This window comes from Nesoenas mayeri (genome assembly GCF_963082525.1).
Source record: "Nesoenas mayeri genome assembly, chromosome: 6".
Classification (NCBI taxonomy): domain Eukaryota; kingdom Metazoa; phylum Chordata; class Aves; order Columbiformes; family Columbidae; genus Nesoenas; species Nesoenas mayeri.
Window position 1 is genome coordinate 2,231,932 of NC_137545.1, and position 19,997 is coordinate 2,251,928.

Sequence of the window (19,997 nt, forward strand, 5' to 3'; positions counted from 1 at the left end):
CTAAGGTGATGCCAGGCAATAAGTTAACTCAGTTGACGTTTGGCTTTAACCTCTTGTTTTTCCAGTTTTCATCCTATAAGGTTGAATAAGGTGCTGGTTGCACAGCTCTGACCTGACACTGTAAGCTGTCTATAGGCACAGGCACATATCTCAGCATCGCTTTGTGCTGGGGTCATGACGGGTAAGCTTTTTGTGCAATTGCATGATGGACTCAAAGAAAACGGTGACAATCTGGGGAAGGTGTGGGAGTTAGCAAAGATCAGCAAGACACAGTAGATAGCAATGACACTCCAGAAGGTGGAAACCCACTCTGAAGGAGCTGAATGCACTTGTGTGTCTTTGGGAAACTGAGCAGACAGTCACTTTCTCCACACTCAGAGAAGTGGTGACAAGCACTTGAGCAGGGAAGTTCTCAGAAATGTACTGAATTTTGGAGTACCCAAATACTGGGAAAAAAAACGAAATACAGTGCCTGGACTTAAAATACAGGTAATGAAGTGACCCAGGCAGCTACAGACTAGCCTGGCATCCTGCTATGCCCAAGGGCTAAACAGGTTTGTTAAGGATGGGGATAAATAGGAAATGCATGCTGTACTCCTTTGATAATTGGTCTTCTAGACAAGGAAAGTGATAGAACTGTGTTTCTGTCAGAATTTCAGTTCAGAATTTGCTTGGACACCGCTTGGATTATCACTGAAGGTGGAGGCAAAGGGATATGAAAAGTGAAAGTGGGAGCAAGGCTGGATTGTGTTGAGAAAGCGAAAGGCTGGGTTGGGGAGGTTAAATACTCCCAGTTAGGGTGGCAGCCTGTCCTGATGGCATCACACTGGGACCCCTTGCCAGCGCAGGGAAGCAGAGTGTCAGAGCAAGGAGACGCGTACCCCTGGGGCTGGGGCAGCAGCAACAGGAAGGGGAGGAACAAGAGCTGGATTGATGGCCTGCAGGATGACATGGCCACGGAAAAAAAGAAAAGAGTGCATGTATTTTCTGTAGAGAGAGGAAAGGATGATGAAACATGAGCCAGACCTGGAATCCTGTGTATGGCTCTGGCCCCCACACTCAGCATGATTTTGAATAAAGAAAGTGCAAAGGCAGGCTGCTAGCCTTGAAGTTGGACTAATTGCATTCACAGTTATTAATAGGTTCCTAGTGCCAGGAGACTATTTTTTCTTATGTTTAAGGCAGTGTTTGAAGTTGGTACCTTTTCGTGGCCTCTTAGAGCTTTGTTGAGATTAGTTTGCAAGGAGAATTCAAAGGAAGTAAAACTTTGCTGCTGGGACTGGCAGTTCCTGTGAGATGTTCCGGGGAAGCAGGACTGCGAAGGGTGTGGGTGTAAAAAGGGTGGACTAGCTCAGGATTGCCAGGACCAGTGTGTTCAGAGATCCACTTGGAAAACTCCCATGAGCTGATGTCACCTTTTGGGTTGGGACAATGAACCTGATGCACATTGAATGCTGGAGATGGAGCTATGGGTCCTGGCCCATAGGGTTTGAGCAGGACCACTTTAAGGACTGCTTCATTGCTGTTCTGTGTGCATTTGTTCTCTGCAGGTTCAGAGGTCCTTTCCATTTGTGATACTCAGTTCTGCTTGGCATTTGTTTCGACTGTCTAGAGTTAGATCTTTTCCCCACATTCACTTACAATGATGTCCAGGACAACATTCTGAGGCTCATGGGATGAGGGAGATTTCCTTGTAAGTGGAAGGAACATTTGAAATTTTTGTATGCTTCACTGAGAGGACTGAAAATGTAGCTTTAAGATGTTTTCAAGACAAGGACAAAGGAAGAAGTCCGTGAAAGTCCAAGCTCCTTTCAGGCAGTTCAGAGCTCAGAAGGTCTCCCCTCAGCTCCTGTTCTCCAGCTGAACCCCCAGGTCCCTCAGCCGCTCCCATCACACTTGTGCTCCAGCTTGGTGAGGCCAAGTCCCAGGTGGCCGGTGAGGGAACAGGTGGGACTGGGAAGGGTGAGAGGATAAGTCATCCATACAATGTCCAGCCTCACTGGACTGCTCTCCTGCCTGTCCAGATGTCTCCATGAGACCCCCTGGATCAATACCCATTGTAGAATGCTGCTATCACTTCTTGTATACACTGAAAAATGATAGAAAACAACTTGGAAAGAAAAACCCCTCCTTTATGAAATCGTGTTTGAAATCTTCACCATGCAGATTCTGACGGAAAGCTCTCCCAGGAGTTGTCCGAGTGCTGAGGACTCTCTCTCAGCCGTTCCTCCCAGCAGAGCTGTTCCAGCCTTGGATCCTCCCTGTGGCTCCTCTGGCCGCTCCCGCTGTCCCGCCAGCCCCGCCGGTTCCCGAGGGAGCGCTCCAGTTTCTTGCCCGGTGTCCCGGCGGCAGCGCCCCGGCCCCACAGGGACTCAGCGTGGGGCTGGGGTGGGCACAGGAGCCAGCAGCAGCAGGTGAGGCCGTGCATGGTGGTCCCCTCTGCTCTTCTCCTCTGGGGGCTGCCCTGCAGTTATTGACATAAAGAACAACTTGGTGGTCTAAATAAAAGAGGTTGCTGTGAGCTAAGAGGAGAAAACAAAAAGGGGAGCCCAGAGAAAGGGGAGGGGAAAGGACACAGACAGGGAGAGGGAGGTGGGGGAGTCAAAGAAGAATCGGAAGTGTTTTCCCTTAGAAGGAGAAAGCTAAAAAGGAAGGAAACGTTAAGAACAGAACCCCCAGTGCCGTCCCCAGCCCCGGCTGCACAGCGGCGCCCAGAGAGCCGGTGCAGCCGCTGCCTGGGGAGGAGGCGGCGCTGCAGCCTCCAGCTGTGGTGTCACCAGCTCCCATCGCCCCCGGGGACACGCTGCCCTGCGAAGGCTGGCGAGGCCGCCCCGCTCCAGGGACTGGCGCAGCCACCCGCCATCCTGAGCAAGGAGGCAGCAGCCAGTTCTCCAGCCTCTGCAGGGATGGGAGCAAGAGCCGGGGCCTGACCCGCACCCCGACCCAGAGGGAGGGCAGAGCCCTGAGGCTGACGGGCTCTCCCCGCCCGCCTCCTGCTTAGCAAGGTACCAGCATCAGTCCTGCACTCCCCAACACAAGCCCTGGCTCCGGAGGCACGAGGCACCTACTGAAGTCTCTGGGCAGAAGCTCAGACTCACCTATGTGTTGGAAAGCGCCAGCTTCTTGGCCGGTGGTGGTGACATGGTGCTGCTGGGCTGCGGAGCAGTACTGGCCGACAAGAAGGCCTTCAGCTTTGCCAGCACCAGGCTGGCAGGAGCCCTGCTGCGAGGGTCCCTTCCCGGTGTCCCGGTGTTCTCCCCGCTGCCCCACGGCTCCTGGCCGGGCATGGGCTCCGGCAGCCTGGGGGAGGCGGGCAGGGGCCCGGGCTCCCAGCAGCGCTTCCGGGGAACCTGCGCTTTGGCCCCACTGGTGTGACTGGGGCCGCAAAACCCTGGAGCCGCTCTGGGCGCGGGTGGCGGCCGCGAGGAGCGCGGCTTCTTGGGCCTCTGGGCTGCGTCACCAGGAAACGCTGCAGCCGCGTGTGTGGCTTTCCGGGCCAGCTTGGGTGACGGTGACCCAGAAGGCAGCTTGACACGGCCAGGCAGGCTGGAGGCAGCTTTGGAAACGGGACCCTCTGAGCTCTTCCCGGGGTTGGGGATCCTGGGGAAGGCAGAGAAGGGCACGTGTTAACTGCCAGAGTCTGAGTGACTGCAACACTCTTGTCGTAGCTGCGAGAACCAGGAGCCAGAAGCTCCGAGGAAGTGAGGAGCTCTTGAGCTGCAGCAAAACCACTACAAGGGGCTGGAGCTCTCCCTGCCACCCTCCCCCGAGCCAGCACACGCACGTGGGCGCTGGGGCTGCCTGGGCCAAGCTCCTTCCCACACCCAGGCATGTGCCCCCAGCCCTGTCCCACATGCTGAGCAAGGGCAGAGGGGCCGGGGACACAGGGCACGCTCACCTGAGGTAGAACAGCACATACGCCTTCTGGTTAAGGACCACCTTGATGTTACTGGGGCGGACCACGTTGTCATTCATTTGGTACCACTGCCCGTCGCTGGCCTGCGGAGGGAGAGAGAACGGGGTCGGGCTGTGTCCAGGGACGCTCCTGGCCTGAGGAGGAGCAGGAACAGGCCCATTGGCAGAGCTCTGTTCCCCAAAGCCCCCAAGCGGCCCCGGGCAAGTGAGGGGACTCTGCGAGAGCAGAACTCCACTCTTCCTGTGACGGAGCACAGCCCGTACCCCCCAGTGCTCCACACCACGCACGTCTGCTGAGCACCCTCCTGTCTGCTCATTACACGGACCCTCGAGCACGCGCCAGCCCCCAGCACAGAGAGGTGCCAAGAGAGCGCCCTGGGCTCACCTTCACGTAGCAGTAGTAGTGTCCTGCGTGGCTGCTGTACCCCGAGTGCACCAGCACCGCGTAGAGCCCGTACATGACCGGATCCCCGCTGGGCTGGGACATGTACGGGCGGATGTTCAGGAGCTCAGGGTAGCCCACGTCCTGCGGAGAAATGATGTCTCAGGAGCCTGCACAGCAGATGGCGAGAGCGGCTCAGCTGTCCTACGAGTCCTGTCTCACGAGGGAGGGGGAACCCGCTCTCCACAGGCAGAGCCCACGGTGAGGAAGATGCCGGGATGAGCCAAACTCCCACCGCAGCGCACAGCTGGGGAAGGGCTGCAGGACTGCGGTAGAGCTCGCACCGCGCACAGAACCACCTCCCACCCTGCTCGGGGCAGCAGGGCCTCGGGACAGGACATAGCCCCGCTCCGGGTTGCCAAGCACTCACCTTTGTGATCTTGCCTCCAGTGAAGTCGGCAAAACGCTTCAGAGCAAGCGTGAGAACATTGGGCGCTCGGTGGATGGTGAAGCGTTTGGTTGCCGACACTTTCTTCTTGCATCTGCACAGGGAGAGCTTGAGCTATTCATGCTGTTCCACCACCCAGGTGCTTGTCAGCCCTGGCCAAGCCACAAACCCCCCGGAGATGACCCTGCTGGGAGGGGGTACCGCTCCAGGGCACCTGCTCACGGCCAGGTCTGCTGGCTCAGGTCCCCGTCTCAAGAGGAGGGAGATGAGGAGTGACAGGCTTCATCGCCGGCTTCACAGCCACGTACCTCACGGTTTAGCGGTGGAGCAGGTAGAGAAGCCCTCCTGTACTGCAGCTGCCCTCCTGCTTCCCACCAGCACACCCGCGGCCCCTTCCCGCCCCAGCCCACACACTCACCTGTCACACAGGTAGGCGTTCTCTCCGCCCAGCAGGTCTGGCTTCACAAACAGCTCCAGTGCCTGCTCTACGTTTGCGGCTTGCTGCCAGGACAGAGGAGAGGTCAGGGCCAGGCAGAGGAGGCAGCGCAACAACAGAAGCTGATTCCCTCTTGCCTGCACCGTGCCTGACGCTGGCAGGTTAAACAGCCTCGAGCAGTAGCGGTGCAGCTGCAGGAACATCCCCTGCAGAGCAGAGCGCCTCCCCGCCTGACCCTGCCCCGGTACCGTGATCTCCACCGGCAGGTCCAGACAGGGGTCAAAGGTGTCCGAGACTGCTTTGCACATCAAGCACTTCACTGCAAGAGAAAGAGCAGTGAGCACCCCCTGGCACAACACGGCACCGCCACCCCCAGCACAGCGCAGGCAGCTGCCGTGTTCCCCCTCTCCGCGTTTGGGCTCTGGGATGGCAGCACCAGCATTCGCAGCCTCTACGTGCTGGGACAACAAGTGCTGCTGGACAGCTGGCAACGTGGGTTCCTTTGCTGGTGGCAATGAGCTGGGCACCCACAGCCAGCAGCTTCGTGACCCACAGATACCAAAAGACTGACCAGCTGCAGCTCTGCATAATTTGCACATGCTTAGTGACTTTCCCAAGTTACTGCAAGGCTCTCTGGGAAACAGCAGCCCTGAGAGTCACAGGCCCAGGCCCTGGCAGCCAGCACTCACCACGGGACCGCAGGTGACCGCCAAAGATCTGGTGGATCAGGGTGGTGGCTTGGGTCTGGCGATCCAACCTAGAGACGGCAGCTCGGATCACACAGCGTCCGGCCCAAGAGCCGCCCCCAAGGGCCAGCGCTGTGTCCTCAGGGTCCAAACCCAGCGCAGTCACAGGATTTGGGGACAGAACCGCAGCTGTGCTGGGGTGGAGGCGTCAGGAGAAGGCAGACAGCAGCCCAGCAGACAAGGGGACCAGCAGACAAGGGCAGTGACGGCCACCAGAGGCCCCACGTACTCTGTGCAGTCGGGCAGGCAGGCCTTCTGCATGGCATCGATGGTGAAACGGAGGAACTCGTGCGCGTCCTCTTGCCTGCCCCAGCGGATGTGCGGGGCGATCTCTGCAGGAGAGGGAGGGATCAGCCGCAGCACGCGCTGCAACAGAGGCAGGTCCTCCCGCCCTCTGTCGGGGCAGGGACTGCGGGGTTTGAGCTCCCTCGGCCCAAACCAGACTTCAGACTCATGTCGGCCGTGGGGGAAGCCCCACAAGGCCCATGAAGGCCCTGGCAGGCTCAGTGAGTTGTCTCAGAAGAACCTCTGCCAAGACCTGCCCTGGTCTCAAAGGTTCTGCTCCTGCAATAGTCTCTGCCCTCCCGCACGGCTACAGGAGGGGACGCGAGGGCAGCCATCCTTACTCTTGAGGTCTCGGACAAAGGACACTGGCTTTATCACGCTGCCGCTGTTCGCAAACGCCTGCGTGACGTGGTTCTGCATGACGCATGTCATGCAGAATCCGCTTTGGTGACCTGGAGTGGGAGAGGAGAAGACAGAACGTTGAGGACAAACCCATCTTAGTCCTGGCTGTGTGCAGCACAGACAAAGCCTCTCAGACAGAGGGTGCAGAGCTCGGAACACTGCTACGGCCAGGAAAAGTGAATGCTCCCATATGCAGGAATGTCCTCTCCATGGAGAAATGGGCAGGAGGGAGCAGAGAAGGCACATCCCGGCAGCTGCACAGCCCCGGGCAGAGCCGTGCGCAGGGTGCTGAGCGCAGCCCCGGGACAGGCGGGCGCTCCCCTCCCCACTCACAGGTGCGGCTGTGCTCCTTGGACAGCAGGTAGTTGGCGAGCGGTGGCGTGTAGGTGAGGCACTGCAGGGTGGCGTTGAGGAAACAGGTGTTTCCCAGGTTGAGCAGCCCGGCGCCGATGCGCTGGACACGCTGCCACTGCATGGCGAGGCGCCCTGCAGGGAACAGCCCCTTCTGGGGCGCAGAGACGCCGTCCCCGTGGCGCCCCGGGGTCCGGTCGCTGCCTGCGGGGAGAGAGAGGCGGGTGAGCCGCGGGCTGCGCAGCGCAGGGAGAGCCCCCGGCCCTCTGCACCCACCCTGCTGGCCCGGCTGTCCCTCCTCAGCGCCGCGGGGGTGCTCGGCGGGCTCGGTGCGGGGGCTGAGCAGCAGGTACTTGGCCCGCAGCAGCTCCGGCTGGCTGGAGAAGCCGTGGCTGGCGGGCTGGAACTCGATCATGTGCCGCAGCACCTTCTTGGCCGAGGTGCTCAGCAGCCGGCCCAGCGCCCCGGCCTCGCCCGCGTCCCGCCGCGCATTCAGCAGCTCCCTTGGCTTCACCGTGCCCGCCATGGCGTGTCACCGCACGTGCCACCGCCTCAAGGTCGCGCCGGTCTCTCGGTGTCTCCCTCTGCGCCACCACACGCGCTTCCCGCGCCTCCTCCTCAAGTCCCGCCCTTCGCTGCGGTCACTCGCGCTCGGCTCGGCCCACGGACTCCTCCCCTCGCCCTCGCCGTGCGCTCCGCTCCGCGTCCAGAACAGGACTGAGCTGCGCCTGCGCGTCCCGGCAACGCCAGGGGCGGAACCTGCCGGGGGCGGGGCTTGTTGTGACGCCATCGTGCTCCGGCCACGCCCCAGAATCCCTAAATGGTCACACACTGTAGTTCCAGTGCAGGGAACCTGGACACAGTGGTGGGTTTGGCCAACAAAAGCCTCTGCAAGTCTTACAAGGCCAATACGCAAGGTGTGCACTGGGGACAGAGCAAACCTGGTGTCCCGGGACATTCTGGGATGTGACCGGCTGAGCAGTCCTGAGGAGAAGGGTGTGGGAGTTATGATGGGTTTATGTATATTTACTAGAAGTCTATTTGTATTTTGTTATTTTATTAAACTGTGTGTCTCTCAACCTGAATTTCTCCCTTCACTTTCGATTCTTTCCCCTACTGGGAGGGGAAGGGGTAGGGGTGAGTGATCAGCTGCCGTGGCTTTGTTGCCAGCTCGGGTTAAACCACAACACGATTGAAGGTCCAGAGGAACATCTGTCATGGTGGGGTCAGGGGCACATGAGCTTTGTGCAGCAGCTCAGTCAATGGGGCCTCTTCAGTCTGCTGAAGGGGGGCACAGGGCACTGGAAAAGCAGCGGCTCCTGCTTGGGGAGGTGATGGGGGAGGCAAATCCTTCTGCAGTGGCGGCTGGTGGGACAGAGGCAGCGGCCACCAACACCCTCCAGGGAGCTTTGAACGGAGCATTAGGAAAAACTGAGCAGGTGGGTTGTGCTGCCCTGCAGCAGGACACCCGGGGACTCTCGGTGATCTCCGCCTTTGGAGGTTTTCAGCTCCCCAAAATGTCACCCAGCCTCACCCTGGGGTGGCTGATACCCTACCAGAGACTGCCCCATCGGTCCCTTTCCCAAAACCCTTTCCATGCTGTTGGAACAATAAAGGACTCAGCATTCCAATTCAATGTGAATCACGCAAAGCCATTTATTACAGAAAAACGCTTCCTTATATATGCAACTATTCTCCGATCACGAGTCCACGCTCCAAGCATGTATTCACTCATTGGATATCATCTATGTTCCTGAGCTGTCCACGTGCTGGAGTCCCACTGATGACAGGTCCGTTGATTTACATCATGTTGAGGCCTTGTTATTGTAGGAATGCCTCTCTCCCAGAGCAGGTCTTGTTTTCAGCTTTTCCAAGTGGCCTTGAGATTCCTTTGGGCCTGACTATTTCAACAATAAATCTCCATCTAACAGAAACCCCTCCACAATTCTCCCTTTTTGTTCTTGAACCGGTCAGGCCCTTTTAACAGCACACTGAATCATCTTTGAAATACACTGCAACATAGAACACGTGATTAACAACATAATTACAAATACATATAATGCAATTAAACCTTACTTAATAAGATCAAACAACTACCCACCCATTCCTAAACCTTCAAACCATTTGCCAAACCTTAATTCTACTATGACAGTCCTATTAATGTGCTGTATTGGTTTGTCTAAAGTACTATGAATAGATTCAGAATGATCAGACAAGTTAATACAACACATTCTCTGGAATTCTTTACAACCATGACCTAGAGTTAAAAGATCTATAACTGTGCGATTTTGTAGAGTAGCATGCCTAATACCATCAACATCTACTATTAATTGAATTAGTATCTCAGAAGTTAGATTAACCTATTGAACAGACCAACAGCTTCACTTTGATATGTTTCCTAAAGCTTTACCAGCTGCTAGACTAGGCAGAAAGAGTGCAATAGATACTTATGGTAGGAATATCTCATAATTTTACCATATTTTTGCGTTGACTGTCTAAGTGTAATATCACCCTTTTGGCTCTTCTGCTGATTGTTCAAATTGCCATTCTCCACAGAAGGTACACCACCTGCTTGCTAATAGGCTTCTAGAGCGCCAGGTCTGTGAGCATCTATAACACTGAATTAGGATCCATTGTTTACATCTGAAACAGTCCTCACAACTTATCTCCCTCCTGTCCATCTGCATCCATTGAATCTTTGTTGTCTTTATTCAGCCATGGCTTAACCCACTTTGAGGGAATCCACTTCGATCCTCGGCCAGTAATGACACAAACATAACCTTTTCCCCAGGTTATCAATTGATGTGTTCTTTTCCATTGACCATTAACTAATGATTTGACCATAACTAATGAAGGTTCTTTCTGATTTAACTTGGTTTGGTGTCATACTTGCAAAGTATTTCATCACATACAATGCTTTTGAAAATTGGTTTTGTGGTGTTTCCCCTACTTCTCCCCCTTTTTGTTTTTGTGTGTTTGTTTGTTTGTTTTTAAACAGACAAGTTTGGAATCAGATACTTGTGTTGGACCTTGACTACGTACTCAAAATCACAAATCAAATTTAGAGGTTCCTCCTTAAAAACTCTAAGTAATGTAAAGCTGTGCCAAGTTCTGCTAATTGGGTTGAACCTTCAAGAATTTTTACAGAATAATGCCAATTGTTATCTTCTCTCCAGACCACTACAGCTTTATGAGACTTCCCACAACCATCAGCAAAAACGGTGCAAGTATGTAGGATCAGACCAGATACACGTATGCTCTGTGACCTGATGTTAAAGACTTGCAGGTTCTGCAGCAATTTACATTTATGCATGCCAAAAGCTGTGCTGTTAAGAAAACAAGCAAGTACAATTTACAAGGACATAGATTGCAAAAAAAAAAAAAATTAAAATTAAATTTCACAAATGGTACATATATGACAAAAGGATCATGGTCTATTAAGACTTAAATTCATTCCCTACATTTTCTTGATCAGAGTAACAATCGGTATATCAGTCTGTTAGCGATCTCATCATACTGTCCCACAATAGCCACAGGTTGTTTCTATGCTGTAGCTATAAATAAACAATCTGCAAGTCCAATTGAATACAGTTAGCTTGTAAGATTGTCAGAAATTTATTAATCAAAGTCTCTAAGTCCATTTTGGTTGTCAAATTTATTGAATATTGTTTTCCCTTACTGGTTCAAAGTCCTGTTTCAGTTCTATCAGTGTAGTGTTTGCTTTATCGAAACATTGGCTGTTCATACTGGTGGAAATAGAGCATTCAAAATTTCCTTGGAGGTTTCTCACTTGCAGCAAGCAGATCTGCACCATCCAAGCAGCTTCTTGTAGGACAGGCAACTAAACAGAATTCTCAGAAAATGTTATTTGAGCTTACAATTTACATAACGAATCTTGACCCAAGAGAGGTATAGGACTTTCTGGCAAATACAAGAATTCATATGGTAAAACTTTGATCCAAATTTGGCACTCCATTGGTCTCAAAAAATGGCCTTTCTTTCATTCTCTCCCATGACCCCAAAAACTAGCACGGTGAATTTACTAAGAAGTCTCTTACAAGTAGTTACCACAGAATAAGTCTCTTAAAAATTTTTGGTTTAATTTCCCAATTTCATTAAAACTACGGATCTGCTGGGGATGCCTTTACATTTCACTCTCAGGCTTCTCCATTCAGTATTACAACATCGCTGCAGAGTGGGGGAAGAAATACCCCCTTTCACCGCCTTGAAAGCGGGCACCCAGGTTTTTCCATTTTTTTTTCTTTCTCTTCTTGCTGCAGTTCAGATGTACCAAGGTCACGCAGGTGTTGGAATCACTGGTACGAAGTGGGAGGCTCTGGCAAACTCCTCAGTTACAATGAGCTGAGTTTATCTTGCAGCTTGACACAGGCCTGAAATTTATATTCAAACTCTGCAACACAGGCGTGGGATATTTTGCTTTTTTGTTTTCCCATTTCATTCCAACCATAATACACTTTATATGCAATTCCAAGTAGCTCAGCAATAGTTACATTCCTTAGCTCCATTTACCTTTTACAATTTACAGATGTCAAAAACCAGCATATTAAACATCAATCCATCATTCCATTTTCCTAAATCCAAATCAGCTCATACTCTAGCAACTTTTAAATACAACCTCATCCAAGTTCACATCCATCATAGCATTTAGTTTTCTTTCCCACACCTCCAACTAGCACATAAATTAAATGCAAATCAAAGTTTAACAACTTAAATTATTTTCTGGTCTCAAAATTAATAGATAACAATATGAGAAATAACTCTAATGTATAAGGATGCATCCTAAGGGGGAGCAAGGTGGTATTTTAGCAGTGGAACCGGTTCCCATTTTGTAATTATATCCCCAAACAAAATTCTTTTGGTACCATATATATATATATATATATATATGCAAATTAAAATACTGAGCTCAGATATGAAAACCAAACACCAAGTTCAAATATGCAGACGGATCACAGTTACACTTATTCAAGATAATATCTCAGTTTTAGCATTGTGCCTTTGAACTGCTTACTGCTCAGCCAGGTGGAAGTACCGCTGGGTCTCCCTGACAAAGCAGGTCAGTGCGCGCTGGAGCCCCATTGGCACCCGCCCCCCCGCCACCGCAGCAAGCTGAACTGGGCAAGGCTTTTATTAGTGTCTCATCCGGTGTGCTACAACTGTTATCCCAAAATGAGGATTCTTTACGTGATGTGCATACAGAAGAGCCAAATTTAGTACACCGAGATGAGACACAGCCTATCACAGAGTTGCGCAAGTCTGGATACCGGAATAAAGCTAGCATGCTAGAAATATAACAGCTACTACACAAAAAATTTTACCATCACATTCACACAGTTAAAGAACTAAATTACTCATGATCTTCTGTATTATCACAAAATGCACATTTTGAGTCAACGGATTCTCATGATTTAACAGTCTGTGAATTTATTGTACCATATAACAAAGACCTACTAAAACTGCAACATGCTTAAACAGATACCCACAAAGAAAACAGGTTAATAAGGAAAGCATCTTGCAGACTTCAGCAAGTTTACTGTGACCTGTGTGTTATCAGTTAATTCTCTCTCAGCTTGTTGAAGTTCAAACCGTTCCACCTGTAGAACTGTCTGAAGTGATTTAATGATCTCTTGTAGAGATTTATTTTGTCCTGCTCTTCTGACCTTAAATACAGCATTATTTGCAACAAAGTGTTATACTTCAAGATTCTGTTCTCCAGACACTTTTCCCAATCATTTACCTTATACAGCAGCCAACACTGATTTCAATATTTAACAAGATCTTCCTTCCTCATAATTCTGAGTGCTTTCCTATGTCTTAAAACACCTCCCAATACCGATTTCTTAGGAACACAAATGAGAACAATCATTCCTGACCCCATCTTGTAAGTCAAAACCTTGAGAAAAGGGAGGGAGGGGGGGAAGCACAGGGCTGCTTGCAGCGCGAGTGGGAAAAGTGGAGAGAAGGTTTGTTACGGTGTACTTATACCACAAAGAAACAATTCTAACAACAGCAGTAAAACAATTAACTCACATTCCTGACAAGCTGCTTGATTTTCAGTGAGGGAATACAGAGAAGCACCTAATATGTACAATAAACCTTGCAGATAACACGTTGATAGCAAACATTAGCATTCTCCACTGCTAATTTCAACACTAGTGCTTCCTTAAGTTCTAAGTTTTCAATCTGCTTATTGATAGCCTCTTGAAGATGGTCAATAAATTGCATGTAATTCTCACTGGGACGCTGATTAATACTTGTAGATGATTTGGCTGCTTTGTCAGTTTCAAACACCTCTATCATTTCTGACTGTTGGATTCACTCACTAATAGCTGATCTGATCTTTCACACAGTTCTTTTGCCCAGTTCTTATCCGGCGACTCCTTCTGCTCTCTCGTGGAAGTTGGAGGGTTAAAAGGCGGTAAAGGCAGATACAAATTGGTAAAAGGACTGATAGTACACTTGTTTATGACTTTAGCATTCTCAGCTTTCACAGGTTCTTTGGGCAAGTTGTCTGACTCCAATTCTCTGGACTTGCTGTTCTCACCAGGGTTGGGCAATGGTACAGGAGCCAACCCGCTCAGCATTACTCCTCCTCCCGCCCCGGACTGATGAACTATCGAGTGTGCCGAAGGCACAGCAGGGGATGGAGTAAAGAAGGTATCAAAGACATGAACCGGGTAAACTTCACAGCGACTTTCAGGATTCTTATCAGGCTGCAATGCTACAAAAACTCCAGCAGCAGCAGACCGTTCAGCCTTAAGATCTTTTAAGGTGGTAATTATAAGCTTCCATGTAGTTGCTAATGATTTAGCTTCTTTGTCTCCATTGCTGACCTTATCCCATAATTTCTGCCCCTTAGCGTCCCAAAGTTCACGTTTAAAAGCCTTCTTGGTTTCTCCCAGGTAGCCATTAATTTTACACCAAATTAACAGTCTACATATGTTACTCTCTTCCTATTGAAGTCCTCTCACAGAGAGAATAAGCAGGAGGAGCTTAACTACGGCTTGTTCTTCAAAAAATACATTTTGCTCCATAACTTCACTCTTTCCTCCTCCTGCCTCCAGCCGCTCACCTTTTCTGGTGATCCGTCGACGAATTTATCCCTGGGGCATCCGTACGCCTCCGTCCGGTCTTCAGTCCAGCTGAACTGCCTCTGGCTGGGCCACCCCAGGCTTTTTCCCCAATCGTAGTGAGACGCCATTTAGAGTATCACATCGGGGTCACCATTGGTTGGAACGATGAAGGACTCAGCATTACAATTCAATGTGAATCAAGCAAACCATTTATTACAGAAACAAGCCTCCTTATATATGCAACTAATCTCTGATCACGTGTCCACACTCCAAGCATGCATTCACTGACTGGATATCATCTATGTTCATGAGCTGTCAACGCGCTGGAGTCTCACTGATGATAGGTCTGTTGATTTATGTCACGTTGAGGCCTTGCTATTGTAGGAATGCCTCTCTCCCACAACAGGTCCTGTTTTCAGCTTTTTGAAGTGGCCTTGAGATTCCTTTGGGCCTGACTAATTCAACAATAAATCTCCATCTAACAGAAACCTCTCCACACGCGGGTGCTGAGGGAGCTGGCTGAGTTCATTGCTGGACCACTCTCCATCATCTTTGCCAAGTCTTGGGAAATGGGAGAGGTGCTGGAGGACTGGAGGAAAGCAAATGTCACTCCAGTCTTCAAAAAGGGCAAGAAGGAGGACCTGGGTAACTATAGACCAGTCAGGCTCACCTCCATCCCTGGGAAACTGCTGGAATGACTTATGCTTGGTGCCATCTCAAGGCATATCAAGGATAAGAGGGTCATTAGGGACAGTCAACATGGCTTTACCAAGGGGAAGTCGTGCTTGATCAAACTCATTGACTTTTATGAGGACATAACAAGATGGATGGATGATGGCAGAGCGGTGGATGTGGTCTACCTTGATTTCAGTAAAGCATTTGACACAGTCTCCCACAGCATCCTTACAGCTAAACTGAGGGAGTGCGGTCTGGACAACCGAGTAGTGAGGTGGACTGCGAACTGGCTGAAGGGAAGAAGCCAGAGAGTCGTGGTCAATGGGGTGGAGTCCAGTTGAGGCCTGTATCCAGTGCAGTGCCTCAGGGGTCAGTACTGGGGCTTGAATTATTCAATATATTCATCAACGATTTGGACAAGGGAATGGAGTGCCTGCCAGCAAGTTGCTGATGACACCAAGCTGGGAGGAGTGGCTGACACTGGAAGCTGTGCTGCCATCCAGAGACCTGGACAGGCTGGAGAGTTGGGCAGGGAAAAATGTAATGAAATATAACAAGGGAAGGTGTAGAGTATTGCATCTGGGTAGGAAGAGCCCCAGGTTCCAGTATAAGCTGGGGAATGACCTATTAGAGAGCAGCGTAGGGGAAAGGGACCTGGGGGTCCTGGGGGACAGCAGGATGACCATGAGCCAGCACTGGGCCCTTGTGGCCAGGAAGCCAATGGTACCTGGGGTGGATTAGAAGGGTTGTGGTCAGTAGGTCAGAGAGGTTCTCCTGCCCCTCTGCTCTGCCCTGGTGAGACCACACCTGGAATCTTGTGTCCAGTTGTGGCCCCTCAGTTCCAGCAGGACAGGGAACTGCTGGAGAGAGTCCACCGCAGCCACCAAGGTGCTGGAGGGAGTGGAGCATCTCCCGTGTGAGGAAAGGCTGAGTGAGCTGGGGCTCTGGAGCTGGACAAGAGAAGACTGAGGGGTGACTCATTCATGGGGATCAATATGGAAAGAGGGAGTGTCAGGGGCTGGAGCCAGGCTCTTCTCGGTGACAACCAATGGTAGGACAAGGGGAAATGGGTTCAAACTGGAACACAAAAGGTTCCACTTAAGTTTGAGAAGAAACTTCTTCATGGGAAGGGTAACAGAACACTGGACCAGGCTGCCCAGGGGGGTTGTGGAGTCTCCTACTCTGGAGACATTCAAACCCACCTGGACACCTCATCTGAGTGTTCCTGCTCCGGCAGGGCGATTGGACTGGATGAGCTTTCGAGGTCCCTTCCAACCCCTGACATTCTGTGATTCTGTGATGCCAGATGCTAACTATTGAAAAATTACACCTGCTTTGACAAGTAAGGACATGAAAAAGCTTCAGTTTTTCTCCTGAAGAACAAGGAGTTCCCTTACAGCATGGTCCTCTTTCTGTTATTAGTGACAGTGGCACTAATTCCAAAACATTCTTAAAAGCCGCTTTATTTTTCCTTGTGTCCAAAGCTCATCCCACTCATCCCTGGGAAGGACTCCTGCCAGTCTCTGCAAAGCACATCTCCCCAACCTTGTGTCATCCACAGGTGTCTGCTCAGCCCAGGACACTTCTGACACTTCTCCCCATCCCTCCAGCACACTGCCAGCTCTCAGGTTTGCAGCTGCATGGAGTCAGGCCACTCCCTTCCAAGTCTTCTCTACAGAAGTCTTCTCTAGGTGCTGATTCCAACTATATCGCCTCATATGATGTACGGCTCCACGCTCCTTCTGCAGAGCTCCATGGACGGGGCAGTCTTCCTCTGTCTTTCATGGTTATTCCTCTTTGCTTGGCGGCTCATGGAGAGGCCGGCTGTCCCGGCCCTGGGGCCTCGGGCTGGGGGGGCTCTGGGGGCCATCCCCCAACATCCTGATCCTGCTCCAGCGGCAGCTCGATGCAACACGGACATCCACCCTGGCCCAGGGGACAGCATGGGGGGGTCACCAGAGAGCGCAGCCCGGGGACCTGTGGGCCGCACGGCCCAGGCCCGGCGGGGAGCGGAGCCACCCCTGACCCACGCCGCCCCCGCCCCGGCCTCTCCAGGAGCCGCCGCTGCCCGTCCCGGGGCTGAAGGGCTGAGTGCAGCCGCTCCCTGACAGGCTGAGCCCTGCAGCAGCGCTGACCAATCCCAGCCCAGGGCTGCGTCGCTGCCGGCGCTCATTGGCTGGCGCTGGGCCACGGGGCGGGCCATGGGTGGGGTTTGGAAGATGGCGGCAGCGCCGGTTCTGGCGCCTCGAGGAACCCGGTACCGGCCCCGGCGCTGCTGTGTCCGTGGGACAGGGCTGGAGCCCCCGCGGCCTCGCCAGGGCCCAGCACAGCCCTGGGGAGTGGGGCCGGGCAGTGGCCGGAGCTGGCCCGGGCACTCCTGGACAGGCATCCGGCTGCCCAACTTACTGTGACCCCCCGCGGTGCTTTTGGTGATCGAACCGCTGTCAGCGAGTCATCAGTAATTAATTGCCTTTGGATTATTAGAATTAATATTAACTATCGCTCGGTGAAGTTCGATTATTTTATCAGTCTTTTGCGATGCTCTGCACTAGTGTTATTGTCATCCCACTCATCCATCGTCCCATATTGTTGATTATTTTCATTTATTGTCACCGTTTGTTTACTGCTCTAATGCTTTGTTCTCAATTGAGAGCAAAGTCTTAGTTAATTACTGTTAATCATGCGTGTGTTCCGTATGATGGTTCCGTTCCCCACCCAGAGCTCATTCTCAGGAAAGTAATTCATTGTTAACATGACCTCCTGTGGAATAATTACTGAGAGGGCAAATTACTGAAACTAAATACCAAGGATACACTTTTTGAGAATAAAGCTATATCCACATCTTCAGAATATAAGGCAGCTGCCCAGAGGGGAAGAAATCTGCTCCCTATGCTTCCACCTACATGAAACAACACACATCAACCTTCAAAAAATGACATAAAACCTAAACTAACGAACCTAAACCAAGCCAACCCAACAAAGCTAAACCAAGCAACCTAAGACAACCTAAACTCAACTTCACCAGTCTTCAACAACAGAAACCAACCAACCTGAAATGGGCTACAAACAGACACCCTACAAATCACCCATAAAGTAACTAATTCAGCATAAAACAACCAACCCAAAATTCACCTGTCAGACAACCAGCCTTAAAAACACCCAAAACTAAGTAATATAAACCGAGCTAAAACAAACTTAAATGAGCATTCAAACAGGGTAGAAACAAACAAGGTAGAAACACAAAAGCTGACGAAAAAGAATGTAGAAACAAAGAAGCTACAAACTGAGAAGCTGCAAACAAAGAAGTCGGAAAAAAAAGGAAGACTTATAAAGAACCTAGAAAATGTGTTAAAAAAAGTCTCCAAAGTCAACCGACTCTAAACAACGAACCTCAAGCAGCCAACCAGCCTCAGATAACCTAAACCAAATGACCTAAACCAACTCCAGACAAATAACCAACCTCAACCAAAACAGCCAGAACAAACCAACCTGAAAGAGCCACCACAAACCAACCAAACTAAACCAACAAACCCAAAACAACCTACGAAGAACCTATAAACCATGTGAATGGCAAAGAAAGTGTCAGGGACATCCAGCAGCTGTGCCCAGCACCTGGCCACTAAGGGCAGGGACAGTCCCCTGGGCCTCATGGGCACAGAGACCCTTGGGGACAGCACCTCAAGGGCTCCTCCAAAGGGTGCTCCTGAATTAGGCCTCTGCTGACGGGCCACCCAGAGACTCCAAGGAGAAGGTAACAAGGTTGTACACATCTTGACGGTATTCATTTCACTTGAGAACCTGCAGAGACACAAGCAGAGCCCCTTCCCCAGGTTATTAGATCAGCAGATCCTGACCATTCCTTAGACACAGGCCTCTGAGTCAGAGAGGCTGGCTTCATGCCTCTGGAGAAGTGCCATGGATGAAGAAATTCCTTGACAAACATGGTTATCACAGATCAAATGCTCAATGCGCAGGAGGTTCCTGAGATGAACTGGAAATAACTTCTGAAGAGACATGGGTAACTTATTACTGCTGACAGAAAAATGATTGAATCTGCTTCTCCAGTGCCACTTTCATCCTCTGGTTCCTCATGCTGTAGATTATGGGGTTCACTGCTGGAGGCAACACTGAGTACAGAAAAGATGCCACCAGGTCCAGGCTTGGGGAGGGGATGGAGGGGGGCTTCAGGTAGGAAAACATGGAAGTGCTGATAAACAGGGAGACCACGGCCAGGTGAGGGAGACACGTGGAAAAGGCTTTGTGCCGTCCCTGCTCAGAGGGGATCCTCAGCACAGCCCTGAAGATCTGCACGTAGGACAGTATGATGAATAGAAAACACCCAAATCCTAAAGAGACACTAACCACCACAAGCCCAGCTTCCCTGAAATAGGTGTCTGAGCAGGAGAGCTTGAGGATCTGGGGGATTTCACAGAAGAACTGGTCCACAGCATTGCCCTTGCACAGGGGCAGTGAAAATGTATTGACCGTGTGCAGCAGAGCATTGAGAAACCCACTGGCCCAGGCAGCTGCTGCCATGTGGACACAAGCTCTGCTGCCCAGGAGGGTCCCGTAGTGCAGGGGTTTGCAGATGGCAACATAGCGGTCGTAGGACATGATGGTGAGAAGAGAAAGCTCTGCTCCAAAGAAGAAGACGACCATTAAAACTTGGGCTGTGCATTCTTGATAGGATATAGCTCTAGTGTCCCAGAGGGAATTGGCCATGGACTTGGGGACAGTGGTGGAGATGAAGCCCAGGTCGAGCATGGAGAGATTGAGGAGGAAGAAGTACATGGAGGTGTGGAGGTGCTGGTCACAGGCTATGGTGGTGATGATGAGGCCGTTGCCCAAGAGGGCAGCCAGGTAGATGCCCAGGAAGAGCCAGAAGTGCAAGAGCTGCAGCTCCCGTGTGTCTGTGAACGCCAGGAGGAGGAACTGGGTGATGGAGCTGCTGTTAGACGTGCTGCCTCTGGGCATGAGGACAATGTCATAGGAGAAAAAGACAATGACAAGCTACAAAAGAATTCTCTGAGCAAAATCAAAGCCATTTCCCGTACAAGCCCCACTGTCACACACAGACACTTTTCTTTTTCCTGGAGACCGCCTTCAGCTTTGTAGCTGGAGCCCTGGTTGGTGCTTGATAAGCACCTTATGAAGAACTGGCCCTCTACCATGGGCTCCTGGTAAGTTAGCCTGACTCTAAAGAAGTGGGCAGGGGAGGTGGCCAGTCCTGGTGTTCAACCTTGTCAAGTGCAAACCACTGCTA

General features: G+C 51.4%; 2 protein-coding genes across 2 annotated transcripts; both read right to left on the minus strand.

Annotated features, from left to right (window-relative positions):
* Nucleotides 1-3,098: 3,098 nt before the first annotated feature.
* Nucleotides 3,099-7,491, minus strand: LOC308041706 (ubiquitin carboxyl-terminal hydrolase 36-like; the record flags this gene model as incomplete). The annotated part of the gene is made up of 11 exons (XM_080346611.1): nucleotides 3,099-3,600; nucleotides 3,899-3,999; nucleotides 4,301-4,441; nucleotides 4,728-4,839; nucleotides 5,164-5,246; nucleotides 5,430-5,500; nucleotides 5,871-5,938; nucleotides 6,157-6,259; nucleotides 6,554-6,664; nucleotides 6,948-7,169; nucleotides 7,242-7,491. The coding sequence occupies 11 exons, from the start codon at nucleotides 7,489-7,491 to the stop codon at nucleotides 3,099-3,101; spliced, it is 1,764 nt and encodes a 587-aa protein (XP_080202737.1).
* Nucleotides 7,492-18,760: 11,269 nt separating this feature from the next.
* Nucleotides 18,761-19,708, minus strand: LOC308041708 (olfactory receptor 14C36-like; the record flags this gene model as incomplete). Its single annotated transcript, XM_080346612.1, has 1 exon — nucleotides 18,761-19,708. One exon carries the CDS (start codon nucleotides 19,706-19,708, stop codon nucleotides 18,761-18,763), a length of 948 nt encoding a protein of 315 aa, XP_080202738.1.
* Nucleotides 19,709-19,997: the final 289 nt, after the last annotated feature.